At 41.0% G+C, this 21,995-nt stretch overlaps 1 protein-coding gene across 4 annotated transcripts; it reads left to right on the forward strand.

The window, feature by feature from the left end:
• Positions 1 to 434: 434 nt before the first annotated feature.
• Positions 435 to 21,763, forward strand: ago2 (argonaute RISC catalytic component 2). 4 transcript variants are annotated; one of them, XM_030411575.1, is made up of 20 exons: positions 435 to 668; positions 1,943 to 1,990; positions 3,417 to 3,597; positions 3,701 to 3,821; positions 3,924 to 4,105; positions 4,869 to 5,005; positions 5,093 to 5,227; positions 5,462 to 5,561; positions 5,714 to 5,861; positions 5,959 to 6,078; positions 7,303 to 7,458; positions 7,553 to 7,686; positions 8,432 to 8,616; positions 9,277 to 9,436; positions 9,543 to 9,633; positions 10,583 to 10,777; positions 10,907 to 11,041; positions 11,221 to 11,322; positions 11,809 to 12,008; positions 12,111 to 21,763. In XM_030411575.1, exons 1-20 carry the CDS (start codon positions 650 to 652, stop codon positions 12,217 to 12,219), a joined length of 2,658 nt encoding a protein of 885 aa, XP_030267435.1. In that variant the 5' UTR covers positions 435 to 649; the 3' UTR covers positions 12,220 to 21,763. The 4 variants fall into 4 exon arrangements, with proteins under 4 accessions (XP_030267435.1, XP_030267438.1, XP_030267437.1 ...); XM_030411578.1 differs by having other exon boundaries at positions 7,303 to 7,425; XM_030411577.1 differs by having other exon boundaries at positions 5,474 to 5,561.
• The last annotated feature ends 232 nt before the right edge of the window (positions 21,764 to 21,995 follow it).

Genomic DNA, 21,995 nt, shown 5'->3' on the forward strand with positions numbered 1-21,995 from the left:
GTCACCGAAGAGTTCATTCATCAAGATAGTTCTCCTCCTTTTTACATGTACAGAAACCGTTGGTCGTTGTAGACGAAAATGCAGCTTGTAACGCAGTAAGTTAGCAGGTTGATAACATGAATGTGGTGGACAAGTTAGCTCATATAAACTGTACGTGCTTTATAGAAGAAAAAGCACAAATTATACCTTTTGTAATCTTTTTTCTTTCCTTTTTTTGTTACAGAAGAACCGACTTTCAATATGTACGGATATCAGGCTTTTAAGACCTCAAGCTTTAATATGGTGGGGTAAATTCATCTTTTATTTAAAAAAAACCCACCGCTATAATGAAAAAATGCAAAGATTGAGGCCGTTAGACGAGAAGTAGTCGAAGCCGGAAGTGGGTGGCAGGGCATGCTCTGGTCCTGCATGCGTCTTTTCGGTGCTATCTTTTTTCTCGTCTCCCGTTTTGTGTGTTGGGGGGATGGGGCCGTACCGAGGATGAGACACTCCAAATATTTACCACTTGGCTAACTAAATATCTTTATTTCCCAACTGGGCTTCCTCCGCCGCTCTTGTAGATATAAATACGCATGAGTTTGGGTGGAATTTGACGAACATAAAGTGGAGTATCTGTACGTCCACGACACACGCTCAAAAAGTCGACAAAATGTACTCCTCTGCTGGAGGTAAGTGGTGCGGCTAACGTTAGCATCAGCTAAGTGATGCAGCTAGCAGGAAAATAACACAGTAGTTGCAGGCGATTTCTGCTACATCGCGTCGAGCCGTTGCCGAAACACCGACTCGATCCCTGTTTCATTTAACTAGTTCTTACAAAACCCAACGGAACCTTTGATCCAGAACATGTCGTCCCGGTCTTAAGTGGAGGCATTAGTAGTGGGGGCAAGCTTAGCTAGCGTGCAACAACAAGAAGCTGCCGTTAGCCAAGTTAGCTACAACGATAACTCGCTCCCGAACTTGTTGTTAGTTAGCTTCCCGGTGTAATCTCACGAAAATGGATCGACTGTCGTAGATTTTCTTCGGATAATGTTCGACCACAAACACGCACATACTTGTTTTCAGTGTCTCGCTGTTTAACAACGAATACCGAGTTGGATCAATATTTAGCGGCCGACCATGCTATCTAATCTCATCACATATCGTAGCCGGGGTTAGCTAGCAGTGTCCAACACACATTTAGTAGATTTAGTACAGAATTATTTGTCAAAGACTGACATTTCTTAACGCCATTAATCGGCCCTGTCAGTGTAACGGGGATCATGTGTGATTGTACGTTTATAGGTTGACAGAGAAGTGTGTATATTAAGTTTTACTGTGGCTATAATACAGTTACAGTGTTAACAGTTGGTTCTCATTGATAATCTTATAGTGTAGCTTCTATTTTCCATGTTTGTTTTTCCTGCACACTTTTAGCCTGTGCAGCAAACAAGACCCTATAATTTATTGCATTTCTCTTTAAATGTATTTCTTGTTTTCTGGGCTTGTTTGTGTGATGCAGATGCATCTTTATTACAGGAAAACACAAACAGACGTGTAGCATTAGGTTATTTCCAGGAGAATTGGGCGGCTTCAGCAGAGTTAAGATTGCCAGCTTGCTCGACTCTTTCTGTGTGCATATTGATAAGAGTATGAAAAAAAAAAAAAGTTGTCTCTGATTGTGGATGGTGGCCTGGTGGTGGAGATAAGAGAGCAAGTCCTATTCAAATGGCTGTTTGCAGTAGGAATGTACATGTACAGATGACTTTGACTTATATTGCTACTTGCAACATTAAGGAATAGTTCAATCTAATCCTGCAGGTCTGGAATTTTACACATAAACTTAATTCTTCACTGCAGATTTAACTCGTCGAGCATTGTGTACATTCCCACTGCTCTGTTTATATACGTACTGTGTGTGTTGTATTGTCAAGCATTTATAACATGTCAGCTTTGTCCTCTTTAGCTTCTGAGATGCTCGAGGGACCCCGTTCCTCCGGGTCAGCAAGCTCTGGTAAGATTTTCCCATATTTGGCCTTTATTTTTGGCCCCAGCATTGGTCGAGTGTTAATGGCAACACTGCCTTTTTCACATCCTTCAAGCATCACAGTATGTTCTCATCTGGAATACAATTTAACCTTCTGACCAAATAATTAAATTGTCCAGGAAATAAGACACAGGTGATTTGGCACCATGAGTGAATCTCTCGTCATTCTCGATAGTCAATTTCCTTCAAACGCACCTCATTTTGTCCTCTGAATGGCAGCCTACACTTATAAAAGATAGAGGTTATGCAGTAGTACCCACCATATATTAGAGGCTTTATGGGTGTTATTCTGTTTGAGTGAACAGAGCTGGAGCACAAAGATAAGGCACTGAAGGGAATGGAGAGGGTGTCCTGATGGGCTCACTGAAAGTTGCAGATATATAGGGTGTCTTGGTTCAGTTTGCCTTCCAAAGATGAAAGCTTGGTGCATACTCTTTAGGATAACACAAAGAATGGAAGACACCTTAAAACAATCTTTCAGGGTGTAAGAAGAAGCCTGAGTGCATCTGATTTGGATCTGAGAAGGTGGTAGCTGATGGTTTGAGTTTTTCCAGCTCAAAACTCAAAAGAAGATATTCATCTGGAATATATGTGAAATATTGAGAATTAAGTGAGTCCACCAGCTCGAAGCTTGAACTAAGCAGCAGTGTTACATGATGACTAGCTTCATATTCACAAACCAGGTGTTAAAGATTTACTCTGCAGATGTAAAATGAGACCCAACTAGACTTGTTCAGATAAATAACAGCTTCGATAACATTTATCTTTGTATGAAATGAGAAACAAAGATACAGACTTATCTGCAAGTGCCATGAATGGTGCCAACAAAATGTAGGAAGGGTTCATGATAAGATCTCAAGAGAAAAGAGGACTCCATGGAAGTAAAAGGCAAGGCAGCTGTGGACTGGTTGGTTTTTGAATGGTTAAAAAATTACCCCTGGGATGCAATAACCTCAATCAAATCTGGGATAATGATTGCCTTGTTTATAAAAAGAATAATAAGTTATTGAATGAAAAATTAGTTTGTATGTTTTTTCTTGATGATTTTTTGTCAGAAGAAGCATTTTTAATGCAAAAACATACAAATGAAACACAAAATAGTGTTTTGAACAGATCTAACTCATGTTGCAGGTTGTGTAGAACTGTTTGAGACGTGTTACATAAGACATCCGAGATAATGTTTGCTAAAGCCAAAAGGACTTTCTACGTCTGATACTTTGTGTAAAAGAGAAAATTCTCCCCTTTTTTCCGATGACGTGAAACATGCTCGTATCAAAAATGTTTGTTGAGCAACCCCTTTTATGTTATTTAATCTGAAAATACTAGTTGGACCTTTTAAGATCTTGTGTATTCTGACCCTAATGATGTGCTTTTTCTACTTTGCCTGTTACAGAACCCCCATCATCCCCAGTGCCAGAATATGTATTCAAGCCACCATCACGGCCAGACTTTGGCACCATGGGCAGGACAATCAAGCTCCAGGCCAACTTCTTTGAGATGGAAATCCCCAAACTGGAGGTCTACCATTATGACATCGACATCAAGCCTGAGAAATGCCCCAGGAGGGTCAATCGGTATGTCCATGTGTATGCTCAGTTGGCAGCCCCTGGCAGTTGATCAGTAGTTGGAATGTTGAGCACATTGTGGTAATTTGTTTTTCTTTCATTGTGTTCTTAGTGAAATTGTGGAGCACATGGTCCAGCACTTTAAAACACAGATCTTTGGTGATCGAAAGCCAGTGTATGACGGGAGGAAGAATCTCTACACTGCCATGCCCTTGCCCATCGGCAGAGACAAGGTTGTTATTCTCAGGATAAACTGCGATAAGAAAAAGCTCCTTACTTTTGAAGTCCAAAAATCTGAATCTTACCTTTTTGTCTCTCGCCCATCTAAAACACAGGTGGAGCTTGAGGTAACCATTCCTGGTGAAGGCAAAGACCGTAGCTTCAAAGTTTCCATCAAGTGGGTGTCTTGTGTCAGCCTGCAAGCTCTCCACGAAGCGCTAGCAGGACGGCTACCCAGCGTCCCCTTTGAGACCGTCCAAGCCTTGGATGTGGTCATGAGACATTTGCCCTCTATGAGGTGAGTTTTTCATTATTTCATATTGATTCACTTTTGGATGATGGATGTCCTCTTTATTTTACATGTCATGTTTTCTGCTATGCTTGTTATAAAATCAACCTCATCCTTACTGCTGTCAGATGACCACAGAGGTGGTTTTGCATGTTTTCGCAGTAATTAAGAATTACATGTACATTACATTATTGTATTGCTAAACAGTTCAAGTCCATTAAAATAAGTGAAAACTTGCATAATGAGTGGTTTTCCATTTGTATGCTAATAAACAGAAACCAAATTCATGTTTCACACTGAAATCTGTCCAAAAGGATTAAAACTGAGCATGATAGAAACATGTTGTACAACTTGTTTTCCCGTATTAAGTTTCTGGGCTTGCTTCCAGGCTGAGATAGCGTTGGCTTTGTTTCGATACAGCGTGACAGTCAAGTTGTATCAGCTTCAAACGTATATAGACATGTAATCTGTCGTGTTAAATACTATAGATCTACCAATATCATTTTTTGCTTTGTGTATCAGTCGCTGTGTGCAGGATGCTGTTGGGAAGTAGCAGGTCCATGTTTCCAATTTAAAAAATCATGTTTTATCAGAATGGTACATGGTCTTGTGTGCAGGTTCCAGAATTTTGGGCTCCATTGGAGGCTTTTCCATAACAGCCCACTAATAATCACTGTAAATCTCTTTATAACCTGTCTGTCCTTTAACCAGTTTGTTGAATCTCTTCTGTTTCTAAAACATATTAATCCGGTCCCCCTCTCGTCTGTTACAGGTACACCCCGGTGGGCCGCTCTTTCTTCACTCCCTCAGAAGGCTGTTCGAACCCCCTTGGTGGTGGCAGAGAGGTGTGGTTTGGCTTCCACCAGTCTGTCAGGCCTTCTCTTTGGAAAATGATGCTCAACATCGATGGTAATTTTAACGCGGATTGTACGCACGTTGTTAGAAAATACAGGTGTTCCTATGAATCTCATCTCTGCGTGCTTGTTTTGTTTGCAGTTTCAGCCACTGCATTCTACAAAGCCCAGCCTGTAATCGAGTTCATGTGTGAGGTCTTGGATTTCAAAAGCATTGAAGAACAACAGAAGCCCTTAACAGACTCTCAACGAGTGAAATTTACAAAGGAAATCAAAGGTAATTGAAGTTCAGGAGGCTGAGTTAGTAGTGGATGTACAAGTTAACTCAGTTAAGCGTCATAGCAGATAGGAAACATGTATTTTCAAGTCTATAAAGTTTTATACTTGTTTGTTTGTCCCCCTGTCATGTAAATGGTTACTACCCATGTTCTTTGTTACATGGCCTTTCAAAACAAACGTGTGTTTACTTTATTTTTTGAATATGTTCTTAAATACTGTTGTCGCTTTACATGATTCCTCCAAGGATTGAAGGTGGAGATCACCCACTGTGGGCAGATGAAGCGGAAGTACAGAGTGTGCAACGTGACTCGAAGACCAGCCAGCCACCAAACGTAAGAAATCTCCTCGACCTCATCTTTATTCATCTCCTTTCTTTGTTGATTGTGTTGTTGCTGAAACACATCATCTGCAGTCCAGCGTCAATAAGATTGCTGTCACATAAAATGCTTGAATGCTGATTGCCTGAAATCTTGACATCCCTCAGGTTCCCCCTGCAGCAGGAGAACGGCCAAACTATTGAATGCACAGTAGCACAGTACTTCAAAGACAAATACAAGCTCATCCTGAGATACCCCCACCTCCCGTGTCTACAGGTGGGACAGGAGCAGAAGCACACCTACCTACCTCTAGAGGTGAGCATTGTCGACCTCCTGAACTAAATGGCTTTTTGAAAAGTATTCAGATTCCTGATTCCTCAATCTGTTTTTGTTTCATGTTCGTCCACTTTAGGTGTGTAACATAGTGGCAGGACAGCGCTGCATCAAAAAGCTGACGGACAATCAGACCTCCACTATGATCCGTGCCACAGCCCGATCGGCACCAGACCGTCAGGATGAAATTAGTAAATTGGTAAGTCATTGTGAAGGCAGCAGAAGTGAGCTTTGTGACTGAGAACCATCAAAACCTTAAACAAGATGTATAAACTTTGGTTCCCACTTGACACTATTTCTACTACAACAATAAACAGTAAAAGTGTTTACATTGTGTTCGCTGCTAAATGCCAATAGAACAGAACCAATAGAAAACAAAGTCAAGATTGTCAATCTGAGCGCACTGCAACAAAAGGTCAGGGGTGACCAAAAAACCTTCAAACGACAAAAGCCTATAAAATTGATGGCTGCATCCGTCCCTGACACTTGACTGACTGACTCCCCACAACAGAGGACTTGAGAACAAAAACACGTGTCAGCAACTGCTGCCAACAAATTTTCTTGAAACAGAAGATGTTGGTGGTTTAAAAATGTAACAGGATTCAGTGGCTGCATGGCAAGAATAGGTTTTAGTTGACTGTTGGGGTGAGATAAGAAAAAGGTCAAAGGGCCCGGCTGACAAGCTTTCAGTTCGACTCCGTGACATTGGTCCTGTGGCTGGTTCTTTACACACCGACCCTAGATTTCATTTGTAGCACGTATACGATTTACACTTCATTCTGATTGGAAGTAAGGATCACTGCCACACATTCAGTTTTTAAATGAATTATATTTGTGAGGAACATGTTGTGTAAGATACGTAGAATTGCCTTGCAGTATATGTCATTACTACATTTGAGGAAAACGTCCAAATCTGGACTTAAATCGTAACTCTAGCCGTTTCTAGACAGGACAGCAAGCCGCCAATCTGCCCGTCCTTTTGGCGGCTCGGTCCGGTTTTAGACAGAGGACGGCAAATTGGGGGTCTGTTGTGGTCCGCTGATTTGCCGCCTCGGAGGGTACACTTATTTCTGCCTCGCCTGCTATCTAAAACCGAGGCGTCAATGTGCCGGCCCCGGTGTAAGATGGACGGTTGTGTCGATGACGTGCACTATTGTGTGACCAACAGCCGGTGAGTTTTAAAACCAAGAAACAGCTGATCACAGCAGTCAGTCCATCACTTCATCCGCGGACATTAAGATGAGCAACTGGACAGCCACTGAGATCCAGGAGATGCTAGCGCTGCATTTACCTTGGAGCAAATGTGCCGCCTTTTCTATCTAAAAAGTTCTTCTGTTTCGCAAAAGCAGGCACTTGGACGAAGGGACAGCTGGAGATACTGACATCAGATCTAACTGCTATGTTGCTCTGTCCTGTTTTTAAGATGAGAAGTGCCAACTTCAACACTGACCCTTACGTTCGTGAATTTGGAGTGATGGTGCGGGATGAGATGACCGAAGTGAACGGCCGTGTCCTCCAGGCACCTTCCATTCTGTATGGAGGCAGGGTATGTGGATCACCTGGGGTCAATACGTTCATGGTGACTTGGAATTAATACGCTATTGGTATTCAATTGTATTGAAATAACCAAAGGTGTCTAGGGTTTATGATGCTGATGTCATTACTCTTTGCAGAACAAAGCAATAGCCACACCAATCCAGGGAGTATGGGACATGAGGAACAAGCAGTTCCACACTGGCATTGAGATCAAAGTGTGGGCCATCGCCTGCTTCGCACCACAGAGGCAGTGCACTGAACTCCTGCTCAAGTAAGTGAAGTGCTCTAGCATGTTGCAAATGTATTTCATGTCATTGTAAACCTTGATGGCATGCAGACACACAAAGCATTGATTCACTGGACTGTGAGCTGGAAATGTTGCGGTCACAGAAACCACAGCCGTCTCATTTGATTTATAGCCCTGTTGGGTCTCTCACAACTGTCACGACAGCCCAGTTTCCAGAGTCTTTCACTTTACTGACCCTGAGGACAGAAGTATTTTAGCTCCACAGGGTTGTAGGATTGCATGTTGAGTATGTACAGCTGTGCAATCATCTGCAGAGCCTTTGCTGGGTTTAGTTATTTGAATTTGTCGAGTGAAAAGTGCCAGTTACTGTCTTTATATGTTTGGTGCCATGACAGCATGTGTAAGACTAAATGATCATCTTTAATTGTTTGTATTTGAGATATATTGTGTTATAGCATAATCATAATGTTCTTAACTTTTCCTATTCAGTTTTTTCAGTAAAAGTAGTTGAATTGGAGTATTTCAGGTATAAGAATATATAGATATTGTGAAAGTGGACCTAATACTCAGCCCTGCAGCACACCCTTGTTGATGGATAAAACCTGACTGAGGTGTTGATAAAATATCCATGATTTTATTGACAATTTGCTTTTTTTAAACACTTGAGTCAAGACACTCCAGGTAACTCAGGGACATTATTAGACTCCTTGGTGTCCTTAACCACTGAAACTCACTGAAGTGTCATTAACAAGTTCCTCTTCTCTCTCAGAGCATTCACAGATCAGCTGAGGAAGATCTCCAGGGATGCAGGGATGCCCATCCAGGGTCAGCCTTGCTTCTGTAAGTACGCCCAGGGAGCGGACAGCGTGGAGCCCATGTTCAGACACCTCAAGTACACCTACCAGGGCCTCCAGCTGGTGGTCGTCATCCTACCGGGGAAGACGCCCGTCTACGGTGAGGGATCCACTCATATAGTCTGTGTGATGGAGTGAATGAGGAACTTTATTCATACTTATCTGTTCTTGAAGAAGATTTACCTTGTCCACATGATTCAGTGCATTGTCTTGATGCTAAAAATAGATAACATTTAAAAAAATAATAATGCCACGACAGAGTGCAATTAGTTCTGGACAGTGTGGTGAATTAACAAACATCACAGACTCTGTTTAAGGCAAATGTTTTTGCCGTTGCGAGGTGTTGCTTAAAAGCCACGCATGTCCAAATCAGTGTGGATTTGTGTGATTAGAGAGAGTTATATTTGAAGCTCTGGCATTTGGTCTGTTGAATCTGAACATGCCTGCTGCTTCAGAGCCCGCTGGGCTAGTTTTACTGCTGCTATTTCTGCAATAGGAAACCACACAGGCCAAACAGAGCTACATTCTCTATGGTTCTTTCCAGGCTTCTCTCCCATTCGCCTCCATGCTCACTTTCTCATTTAAGCGTCAGTTATCCCATCATACTCGGAGATAACAACCACATTAAACGATTTATATAAATAGTAAATGTATGTTATGAAAGTCCAGGGCCAGATTTCTGTGACTGGTGAGTGTGCCTGAGTTTTGTACCTCATCACGTTTGATTAATACGTCCTTATTGTCCTGCTATGTTATGTAGCTGAGGTGAAACGTGTTGGAGACACGGTACTCGGCATGGCCACGCAATGTGTCCAAGTGAAGAATGTTCAAAAGACAACACCTCAGACCCTCTCCAACCTCTGTCTGAAGATCAACGTCAAGCTGGGCGGTGTCAATAACATCCTCCTCCCGCAGGGCAGGTAAGTGAAGATTCTGGGGGTGAAATCCTGATATGAATCATCTCTGAAATGGGACACACATCAGCTGTTACCTTGTGCTGAGTTTTTATTGCATTCTATGCTCCAGGCCGTTGGTGTTCCAGCAACCAGTGATATTTCTTGGGGCAGATGTGACTCATCCGCCTGCCGGAGATGGAAAAAAGCCTTCCATCGCTGCTGTAAGTGACATCACACCACATCGAGAAATACTTAAATTGGGTAAAAGTGCCGAAATTACAGGGAATCATCAACCATCTCTGTAGCTCTCAAGCGACTTTCAACTCAATCTCTTAGTTTCATGGCCAGCACATTTATTTGATAGCTCAGTAACTCCCAGAAACTCCCGTTAGGTTCCACTGACTCCGAGTTCTTAGCTGCACGCACACAAAGTTACTGAGAGCTGATGGTAACAAAGTAGCTGTGTCTCTTTCTCTAAAGAAGCCCCAAACCCATTAATGTGGCTTTAATGAATATGTCTACAGTGTGATGAACTTATAATCTAATGACTTAATTTCAATAATTAGAAACCAGTGTCATTCTGTAACTCCTGAGAGTGAACTTGTCTCATATGGCGAACAATATGTTCAAGGCCCTAGGTCACATTTTTTGCCCATCCTTTAATTTTGATCATTATACAATAATGATTATAAGTCATAACTTTATTTAAAGCAATTAAATACAAATAAAAGAATATAAGCCATAAAAATACGATTACCAAGTCAACATGACATGGGAGGAATTTGGTTCAGATAAAACGATTAAGAGCAGAGAAAAGGATAGAAAGGCTCAAGGACTTTTAAAGAGACGACTTCACATAACAGCAAGTCTATAAAAGTAGATTTTAAGAACTGATTTTAAAGAGGTTGCACATTCTGCAAGTTCTGTCTTCTCAGTTATGTCGTTCCAAAGTCGAGGGACCCTGATAGCAAAAGCACAGTCACCTGAGGGCCCCACCTGAGGATATAAGGCTCTGAAAGCCTCTCATGGGGCCAGCATTTCTGCTATGTACTGTATCATGAATAAGACTCAGACAATTTGGACAGCTAGCCAATAAAAGGAAGCCAGAATCGGGATGATTTGATATCATAAATCCGTCTATTCATTCCGTACTAATTACTTCCTTTCCAGGTCGTTGGAAGTATGGACGCCCATCCCAGCAGATACTGTGCCACAGTGCGAGTGCAGCAGCACCGTCAGGACATCATCCAGGACCTGGCCACCATGGTCCGGGAGCTGCTCATCCAGTTCTACAAGTCCACCCGCTTCAAGCCCACCAGAATCATCTACTACCGCGATGGCATCTCTGAGGGCCAGTTCAACCAGGTGATGCTGGTGATTACTTATTACACTTATTCTTCATACCCAAGTTTGTATCAACATTTTGACATGTTTTAAAATGTCGAAGCAAATTTTCACCTGTTAACCTTTTTAATGTCCTTGGACTACATGCAGGTCCTTCAGCACGAGCTGCTAGCCATCCGGGAGGCCTGCATCAAACTAGAGAAGGACTACCAGCCTGGTATCACCTTTGTGGTAGTGCAGAAGAGACACCACACGAGACTGTTCTGCATGGACAGAAACGAGAGGGTCAGTATCGTGTCATCAGAAGGGAACGGGAGGGAAATTTGTATGATTCTTATCAAATTTAACCAAACAAAGGAGTGAGAAAACACAACTTTCTGACCTAAATGATGTTGTTTTGCGTGCACCATATCCAATGCCTTTGCTCCTATCTGAGTGCAGCATTTTCTTGTTGGTCTTTACAGGTTGGGAAGAGTGGCAACATTCCTGCAGGCACCACGGTGGACACCAAAATCACTCACCCATCAGAATTTGACTTTTACCTTTGCAGTCACGCTGGCATTCAGGTAAGAACTGAATTCTGACCTGTTTGGCCACCGTAAGGCCAGGGGGTGAGTGGAGCAACACAGTAAAATAAAGTGTAAAAGAAGGAACAGAAACAGTATGTGGTCGTTAAGCTAGAAAATAAGTAATTTACAAAAAGTAACACTGGTCAACAAAGAAGATGGGGAGGAAATGTGCAGTCTGTAGCTCAGTCATTCTGGATCCTACACACCACAGCTGCCCAGCCCACTGGCTTTATATCACCTGGCTTGAGTGGCAGGTAGGACCAGGTGTGGACCTTCACACACTGGCAAGGAGGAGGAGGGGGGATGAGAGTGACACCTAAGGGAAAGCACAATACAAAAACACAAACATTCTGGCTGTAACAACTTATATGGCCTTAGATTTAAAAAACAATAAGATAATCATTCAGATTGGCCAATAACAGAAGACTGTTGAGTGAAGGCAGTGGACACAAAAACAACAGGTGTCATCTTTGCTCTCTGCAGGGCACCAGCAGGCCGTCTCATTACCATGTACTCTGGGACGACAACCACTTCTCTTCAGATGAACTGCAGGTCCTCACCTACCAGCTATGCCACACTTATGTGCGCTGCACCCGGTCAGTTTCCATCCCAGCACCAGCTTACTATGCCCATTTGGTGGCTTTCCGGGCTCGATATCACTTGGTGGACAAAGAGCACGACAGGTAAGGATTTGGAGCCATTAGCCATATTTGAACAACCCTAACACATATTCTTGTAAACTGTGAAGAAGACCCCCCGATGATAATCTGATGTTGCTGTTTCAGTGCCGAGGGCAGCCACACATCAGGCCAGAGCAACGGGCGTGACCAACAGGCCTTGGCCAAGGCCGTTCAGATCCACCAGGACACCCTGCGCACCATGTACTTTGCCTGAGAGCACACAACCCGAGGCTGTGGTGGGTGAGACCCCACTGATGAAACACACTACCCCTCGCTGTCTCACTGTCAGCTGTAGATAGCATCACAGTGGTTTCACATCATGATCTCCCTACTTAACAGACCTGCCAGTCAACCATATGTCTACAATTGTACTTCAGCCCCAGACCCACCTGAACCAAGCCAGCTATTAGCCTGTAAGATGCAAAAGACTCCCTCTTTGTCGGGGGTTTGAGCTGGAAGAGGTTTTATTTACATGTTGTACATTAGTTTGTGTTTGTACTTGTTGTGGGGAAATATGTTGCAAAGTATGAAAGGAAAAGTTTGTACACTGATTGAAGAAATCCACCATTTCTAAACTAGTGGGCAGTATCATGATACATCGGGGATGATTTAAGATAAGAAGAAGCTGTTCACCCTCCTTCTCCTATTTCTATTGTTTGTTAGGGTCTCGGTGCTTGAATGGAGACAGATGAAATTGATCAGAAGATGAGGAGGCCTGTTCACTGTTTATATGCCTAAATAGTTGCTCCTCTGACAAACATTATTTATCAGCCAATCAAAGCAAAGTGCACTGAGCAGAATGGGTACTTCAATCAGGACAAAAGTACTTAATATATTTGGGGTTGGGTGCGATTTTCCACATTGGGCACTATGTGCTGCAAAGTGCCATTGAGACCATCGTTCTGTCGTCATTTCTGTGTGAAACTGTTAATCATTAGGCCCACATCTGCTGGGGTTTTCAGTATTTGTCCTTGATTGACACTGATGACCATTTTATGCCAAATCTGGTGACAGCTTACTAAATGAATTCTTTGCATCAGATTTGTCATCAACCCTTAAACAGACACTTAGTTTATTCTAGATGAGAGCTTTTAGTGTTCAAACGGAGGTCAAAGAACAGCCCATTTTCTCCAACTCTGCCTCTCCTGTTAGTCTGAACTGAAAGAGTTGCACCAGTAATCCCATGCAGAGAAACAGTGTATTGGGACTGGTTCCCAACAAGGACACCTTTCAAATGTACTCTGAGCCGTGTTGATGAAAGACACATGATGTACAACTCAGCATAGAGGGGGAACTTGATGAAATTTTCCCCCCCCTTAGGTTTTACTAGTCTAATTTAATTTCAATCATTTTTTTTTTTTTTGTAATGAATATGCATGTAGCTGACTCATGTTTTAGACATTTAGGCATTTGTGATACTGGTTTTATTTCTTCCTTTATACACATTAACCCTTCTTCTATGTTTTCATGTATATAGCAGCAGCAGGAGAGTGTTTTCTGCAGCGTCTTTGTCAGAGCGGGAAATTTGTGTGGCATCTCGATATATATCCAGGCATTCGGTACAGCGGAGTGAGAGCTGCAGCATTTTAGAGTTTGACTGATCGAAATTCCCTTAACAACAAAAAAAAAAATCTAGTGTTTGCTCCTGGGATTGGGAGCAGTCGCCGCACAAAAGCTTGAGTTTTATGCAAATGACTTTTTGTGAGTCTTTATACTATATAGTAATGTTGGTAATGAGGTATATTTTGAATAAGCTTTCAGTGGAAGCTGCTGAAATATTACAGAGATTTTTTTTAAACGACCGGCCCACATGTAGTCTAAATTAACACTGTCTATTTGTATACAGATTTTAAGTGCAAATATTCTCTTGCCTTCTAAGACTGTTACGGTCTTACTAATAATTCTAGACATTTCCTGACATCCCACCTGAGTTTTACTACTAAGTTAAGCTGGCGAATGTTCTCATAGTCTTGATTGGAGGGCAAGTAGTCTACATTTTCTAACTATGCATAATTTTTAACCAAGAGATTTAGCGGTGGGGTATCTCACATGAATTTGGGTCATTTCTAGAGCTAGATAATCAGGGCTTTTATTGTTTTTATTTTTTAGCATGTTGCATTTAGTAGCGTTTCTTAGTGCTTAGCAGCGTCTTCATGCCTTTCTAACGGGGATGAAGTATTTATGTGGTCATTTGTAAAAAACATTGTAGATTTTATAGCCTGAAAAATTGGGTGTATCCTTTGTAAACACACAATCTTTTCTTAGCCAAACAAGATTACAAACTTTTACATGATTAATATTCAGAAGAAAAAAAAGACATAAAAGCACAAAAAGGACATCTTGATTCTAGGTGCTAGAAGTTTTCACTGTAAAAACCACCTTAATTCCTCACTGGACTGGTCAACAAGGCTTTTTACTCGTACGTTTTAAAAAAGATGCTTCATCTCGAGGATCTTTGCTCTCCCTTCGACGACCTCTCTGTGTCACCCTTTTTACTCGTTTCCTGTAAAGCAACTAGAAATCCGACTGACTGTGTTTGTGGGGCATTCTGAAAAAAAAAAAATCACGTACTTGATATTTACTGTTATGATGTCAATATTGTTCTTATCGGTGCTGGTCTCACAACATGTAAATTTGGATGCACTTTTGATAGCAGAACGGCGGCGCCTCTTTCTACAGACGCGCGTTCCTCAATCGAAGCAGGAGGCTCGGCCATATAACTGCGTGACACTGGTGTAATTGTATGGAAATGGCCGTGTGTTCTACCTCTTGTTACCTGTATAAGTGTTATGGTAACATCACACTGCAGGCCATTTCTGTATAATTACCCCTGCTATCTATCTATCTATCTAATTGGCGTTGTTTGAGTCTTGCATTGACAGTGGAGGTTTAAAAACGCTTTGTGTGCATGATTTGTGAACGCGCTTTCTCAGTTTATGTTGTTGTGATTTTCTTTTTCTTCATAGTTTTACTCAAACTGATAAGAGAGAATGTGTTTTTTCCTTTTTAGTGGTTTTGAGCTGTACGACCAAATTCTTGAAGTGTGTTTTGTATTCACACGCAGCTTCTCTCTTTCTTTCTTTCTTTCTTTTTATTCTATGCACCAGTGAAATGACACGCCTAAAAAACAAAAAAAGTATAATTAAAAGCCTGATTTCCCGCCTCAGCCCACTGCAGGTGTTAACAAAGCATATCCTTGATTTGGAGAAAGTGTAGAATATACCCAAGTTGCACTGTTAGTCAGACTGTTAAACTATACAAAGCGAATAAGTCACATTGAAATCCACGTGGAAAGATATTTGTAAGCAGGCATTTGATCAGTTGCTCTTCAACGCAGGACATGTTTTGTCATCTTTCACGCGAGAACGAATGTCGACTGGATCAGGATGAAGCTGCAACGATCAGTCGATTAATCAATCGAAAAAGAAAATTCATCACTATTTTGATAGTTGAATAATCGTTATAGTCTTCTTTGTTTTGTGCTGGTTCCAGCTTCATGAAAATGAGGATTTTTATGCTTTTCTTTGTCATTTATGATGGTAAATGAAGAGTCGTTGGGTTTTGGACTGTTGGTTGGACAAAAGAAACCATTTGGAGGCGTCGCTTCGGGATCTGAGTTGTGTTGAACTTTTCACGGGTTGTTTTTCTTAAATTTCTTTGAACTAAAGATTAATTGTGACAATACTCCAGCAAATTATTCATCATGAAAGTAACTGTTAGTTTCAGCTCTTACTGTGGAGACTGATGTCAGGTGGAGCCCTGTTGTCGACTCTGTGTTTGGACATGTAGATGTCCTCAGGGAATAATAGAAAGTGGGAGAGTGAGCGGCGACCTACATTCAGAACCTCACGGTGTCTTTTTAGGAGGTGGCTTTGTACATGTTGTTCCTGCTTCTTTGTTATTTACATTACCTTTACCAGCACCTTTAAAATAGCAGATCATGACGGCATTGCTTTTCCTTGAGGTTAAAAACATTTGACAATGTTGTTTTTGCACTAAACAAGACTGGAGATCTGTAGCTGTTGCAGCATTCGGACTATTTTTCAGGTGGCAGCCTCTCTTTTTCTTTTAGACTTAAAAAGGAACAGTTGGTTTTGGTGGCTTTTCAGAATACACTTGCCAGTCAGATCTCCACACCTGCTGATCAGGAGAGATTCTACCAAGCCGACCAGCATCCAGCATGTCATCTTTCGGATATATCCCAATGCCTTTTAAATGTTAATGAACGAGTGAAACTTGTAGTCACGTGGATGGGTTGCCTTTGTACAGTGTTATGGGAGAAAGGTGCTTTATGCAAAATGAACTGACAGGTGTTGGAAAAAGAGCCGGTGAGCTCTGGACAGTCCTGCAGCTCACCTGGATGCCAAAGGGCTGCGCAGGGGAGGAAGTGTGACACAGACTGCAATGTGCATAGAATAAACACAGTTTCTAAGGCCTCTCTACACAGCCAGAGACGATACATATCAAGATCAGGAAGGGGCTTTTTTCTGTTTAACATGAAAATGATAAATCAAGAATGTGTATGGAAACACCAGCCTGGATGAATGTGGCACTGCTTTACAAGTTTTCTGGCAGATTGGCCGCCTCAGTTTGGCTGTTGTTTTCTCGAGGTTGTGGTTTGTAAATTTAAACGGCATATCATAAGCTAATTTTATCGAGGAGTTCATTTTATTTTCATGATACCAGGTTATTTTACTTCTGTAAGTATGTGGGGTTTTTAGGGTTTGAAGAGGTTGAGATTAAATTCCTCTCTGCCTGTTTACTTATTTGCTTTCGAATGGTTTTGGAATAAAGTAGATGAAATCCTTCCAAACCATTTCCGTGTGTATAGTAACGCCTCTCCTGTCTGCCTCTCATCCGTCTCTTGTAGAGAAACTATTGCTGATATAAAGAAACCTCTTGTAGAGTAGAACCTATTTTCCTAACTCCAAATAATAACAATGAATGTACTTAGAGCCTGTGTGGTTTGTAATATTGTATAGGCTATCCATCCAGTACATTTATACTCATGTTTGCTTCTCTTGTACAGCCTTTTCTATTATTTTTGATGTTTCATTTCTCCTATTTATAGGCTTTAATAATTGCAGAAAGTATTACGTTTCCTTCTTTAATATTTCCTTGATTTAGATGTCGCCTATTTCACCGCTGATATCATTAATCTTTTCGCCGATTAACACGAGATAAACGAGTCTACAGTGGCGATGTTGGCTACTGTAGTTGTAGGAGGTAAAACGTTCACACTGGTGCAAAGAGTAGTCATCTTTTCTGTTCCGGCGTCATGCTTGTGTGAGGTGCTGTGACATAAAAGCTGTGTGTGTGCGCGTGTGTGTGTGTGTAAATATATGCTGGTTGCTTTGGTGTGTGATCTTGTTTGCTGTTAGATTTTTGGCTTCTGCTTAAGCCCTCGGCCTGATATTCCTGTTCTTTTTCAGAGTTGTCCTTAAAAATCCTTTAAAAATCCTCTCCAAGTTCGGCTCATTAACCCTTTCAGCGCAGCGCCACTTCAGAGCAAAGAAACTAAGGTGTTTGTCGGCGCGTCGCTTGTGTTCCTTTGTGATTGTATTACTACACAGCTGTCTTTCCAGATTTTGAAAAAGTACCGTTTATGATTTACATGGCACTCAGCCGGCTACAGCTACATCATTTTCCTGTTCCTATTCGTAGATTTTCTGAAGCATCACTTTGTCTTTGACAGTCAGTCTTTTATCTCATGTCCCAATCACCTGTAGCCACGTGACACCGGTGTGTGTCCACAAGGTATCTACGTTTCAAAGTTTGCCTATATTAGGGTTTTTAGCTACAAGTCTGGATTATTTAGTGGAAATCAAATGAGGTACTGGCAGACCTGAAAAAACCCAAACGTCCACTGGAAGTCCGTCAGCAGCCATATTTCCACTGTTTAGAGTTGTTTTGGAGACATTTTTAGATTCACTTATACACAAACTATTCACTTATACAGTAAAATAACTCAACAGTTACCTGATGGATTAGCACATCATGTTTTAAAAACAGTCACGATACCCAGACAGTGATTGGTAATGATTTTTGGTGATCATTGGTCTTTTATCTTGTTCAGTCACTGGGTCAAAATTGTAATTTCGTTTTCCATTTCTTTGATTTTATGACCAAAAACCGGCAAAACTAAGCTAACCATTCCCATCAACCAGAGCTGTACTGTGGTTTAGTTCTAATCAACCAATGTTAGGTTGTCGTACCATTTCAAATTAAACATTTAGACACAATATGTATAAAAAAAACTCTTATTATCCATTATTTTTATTTGTAATTAACAGCCTGCACACAGTGCTGGTACCCAAGACGTCAGTGACAACATAGAACACATTTGTAATAATGTTGATATCTCTGCAGCCTTGGGTAGAACATTTGATCGTGCATCAGTTTATTTATAGTTTAGGTACTTGCGATACTATCGAATGAGGGTATCGTATCATTTTAAACATGTGGTATCAAACGAGTTTTGATACCTTTGACAGCCTTCCTAGCATTCTAACAGAGGTAGTGACATTGTTAACATTAGCATGTTAGCATTGCTACTGTGACAATATTAGCATTCCGTTAGCTTCTCCTCAGAGTTCAGCCTCACAGAGCTGCTCATGACTGTAGACTCTCGTTCCTGTTTGACAAACATTAAAAACATGTGTGCAGCTCATTTATGAACAGTGTGGTAAAAAGTGCGGTTTTATCCTCATGTTGTATCCATCAGTTGTCAATTCTTGACAGTTTTCAGTAAATGTAGCCATTTATTTATGTGCAGTCACAACTGACTGTAACGCTGCAGAGACACGAGGTGCTAAGACAAAAATGGACCCAACGCGATATCAGAATGTAAAACGATCTCTGGCACGACGGAGCCGAGACAAAGACGTAGCTGCTTCCAGTGGACGTTCGGGACCGGGCTCGGGCCTGTAGTAAACCTGACCTGGACTGTGGAGAACTGTTACCAAGCTTCACCAAACGGAACCAATGCTATCCAGCTGATCTACATGCATCCAATCATGAAAAGGCTCATGTGGGTATTTTTGTATTTTCAAAGCGTTTCTAGTCTTCAGAATAACTTGGCTTTTTATTTACCAACTAAGAAAAAAAAACTACCTCAGAGCAGTGTCAGGTGCTAGCTAATATTAGCCCTAATTTATAATAATGGTAACAAAATCAAAACTCCTTGTGACCAAACCAATACAAGCCAATATCGTGTGAGAACACTGTTCTTTCCTTTAAACCTTAATAAATGGAAAACCAAGTAAATCACGTATGACTGGTTGGTTGCTTTAGTTGGGTACATGTTAGGGGACCAAATTTTTGTAATTGGGAGTCTCATTGTTTCACGTGAGTCCATTTTATTTTTTATTTTATTTTATTTTTTCAAAAGATGGTGACAAAAGCAAATCCAGCACAATCTAGGACTATACACAGTATATACGGTAATCATATATATCGTATATCGACGGAAAACGTGCCATCATACACTTTGACAATGTTTTAATATTCCAGTAAAACGTTGGAGATATTGAGGAATGTTTGTAGTGGTGGTGAAGATTTGTTGGAAAGATGTATGTACAGCAATAACGTTGGTTTGTGGGCTGTGGAATCGCTGGTTATTTGTCTTTACGCCAATATTTCCTCGAGGTAGCGCTCGATTAACGTTTAGACTTTAATTTAGCAGGACGATACTTTGTCTCCGTGTTTGGAACCAGCTTTTCTCTTTCCGTTTTATCAGAATGTTAAAATTCTAAGGTTTCATACTGGATAGAGCCACTCCATGTGATCAAATGCCTACATTTCTCCCAATACTGCAATAAAAGTTCATTTTCCACTTCTATGATTAGCCGGACTTGATGCCGTTTCTGTCAAGGGTATAAGATTGTAGTCTTGCATGCAACAAATTACAAAGGGAATATACACATTTGAGCATACTTTCACAATGCATTCGAACATTGTAAACTTCAATGAGAGGTACATCTGAGGTTGTGTGGCGATTAACTAGTTTGTCGTGATGAAATGGAAAACATCCAGAGCGTTTTGTAGTCGTTTTATGTGTGCCTTTTGTCGGATGTCTCTCTTCTCTCTCTTTCCACCTGTCCCAACATTGGGTTTGTGAGTCCTTCTCTACATTTTTGACGGAATCTGCTGCGCCACATATAAAAGAAATTCCATTTTTAATGATCATGCAACCTTGAGTGTAGATGCTGCATAGAACGATCAGTATTTGTGTTTTGCACTTTCAAAGCAGTCTCAAAAAAAAAAAAACTTGACCGCCTGAGGTCGGGCAGAAAGTAAAAAGAAATAACTGACGAGGTATTTTATGCTATCAATAGGAATTATAAGGAATAATATGACTTTGAAGAGCTTTTCTAAAAAGGTTGATATATCTATATATATTCATGAAGTACCTCATAAGCCTGATATATGCTGCATTGACTTTTTTTTCTGTAGTGTACTTCATATTGTCCAATAAAATCTTTAATTTCCCCCTTTTTTTTGGGAGGTTTGAATGTCACACGCAGCTGTGCACAGGCCACAACTGGTAAATCTGATGGAGTTCTCTCGTAACGAAGGAGTATGTTACACCTCGTGGCCAAATGATAACGTGTCATTTATGCAATTTCTACGCAAATGTCATCAGAATCTTTCTCAGCTGTAGCCACATCATATAACCATGCTCTGTCTTTTTTTTTTTTTGGTCTTGTTTTGCATGTTCTCTGTGTCTGTGTAGCCAAAAAATATCGGGTTTAGTTGACGAAGAGTTGACGTGCACCGAGCGTCCTGCGAGGCTCCGCGGTGTCACACAGCTGTTGACTCAGGTATTGTCGTGAAAAGGGCTGTATCTGCTTAACTGTGTCCCCCCTGCTCCTCCTCCCCATACACCTTTGTCTTAAAATAGCCTTAGATCTACACGTGAGGTTCTTATTTGGCCTTAAGAGTTGAACAAATTATGCACTACAATTTCACAGACTTGACAGAGAGCTCGATTCCCGTTCAGACAATTTTTTTTTTCCTCCTTCTTTTTGTTGAAAGAGTTCGTGTCATTGCCATGTTATCTACCTCCTATGAATGTAGGGGCTGTCCTGGAGTTGTAGTAGACTGCAAAACCTTTTTTTTTCTGCTCATTTAAGAAAAACAGACAATCATCTGTAGATTCTTGAAAAGTATAAAAGATATTCCCTCATTCATTCATTCATACATAGAACTAATTCCAGGACACTCCAATTTTTCTTGATGTTTTTTTTCCCTCATTGGCCATTTTCATTTTATACATTGTGCTTTTTTTTCATTGTTAGCCATGATGGAGAAGCAAAGTGACCAAAGTCTCTTGGCAAAGGCCGCCCTGCACAGCCGTGTGAATTCAAACCTCCCGTCATTTGTGTCATTTTGAGCTCAGTTTTTGAGTTGTTGTTTTATTTTTATTTTTTATTTCCTCCTCTCTCTCTTCTCCCTTATTTAAACCACGACATGCCAAAACTGAATTTGCTGTCATTCCTGTTCTGGTGAGGGTCTTTATGTTGCGGATTTTAATTTGTTCACATCCACTGCTAAGCTCCTTGTTCTTGTTGTTGTAAAGTTGTAAGCTTTGATTTCTATTTTACATTTCCTTATTTTTGTTAACAAGTATGCTTACAGAACACAAGATATGCTGTAAAACCCTGTTAGGACATAATGTGAATACGTATCACTTAATATAGTTCACTCTTTGGCTTGACTGTAAGTTGCGTTAATTAATAAAAATGTTTAAAAAAGTGTTTCTGTTGTGATGTCTTCTGTTGAATCTTTGCTCTAACAATTTCTGCTGCTTTATACTTTCACTCCAGCACTTTGTGGAGGCAGATATTGTGCTTTTATGTAACAACTTCATTCTACGAATATATTTTATTATTTACACCTGATTTTCCTACTTTGACATCATATTGCAGTTTAACATTAAAACATGTCAGGAGCGACTCGACTGATCGATATGTGGCGGCTTTGAACGCA

The sequence above is a fragment of the Sparus aurata genome, chromosome 3, assembly GCF_900880675.1.
Source record: "Sparus aurata chromosome 3, fSpaAur1.1, whole genome shotgun sequence".
Classification (NCBI taxonomy): Eukaryota; Metazoa; Chordata; class Actinopteri; order Spariformes; family Sparidae; genus Sparus; species Sparus aurata.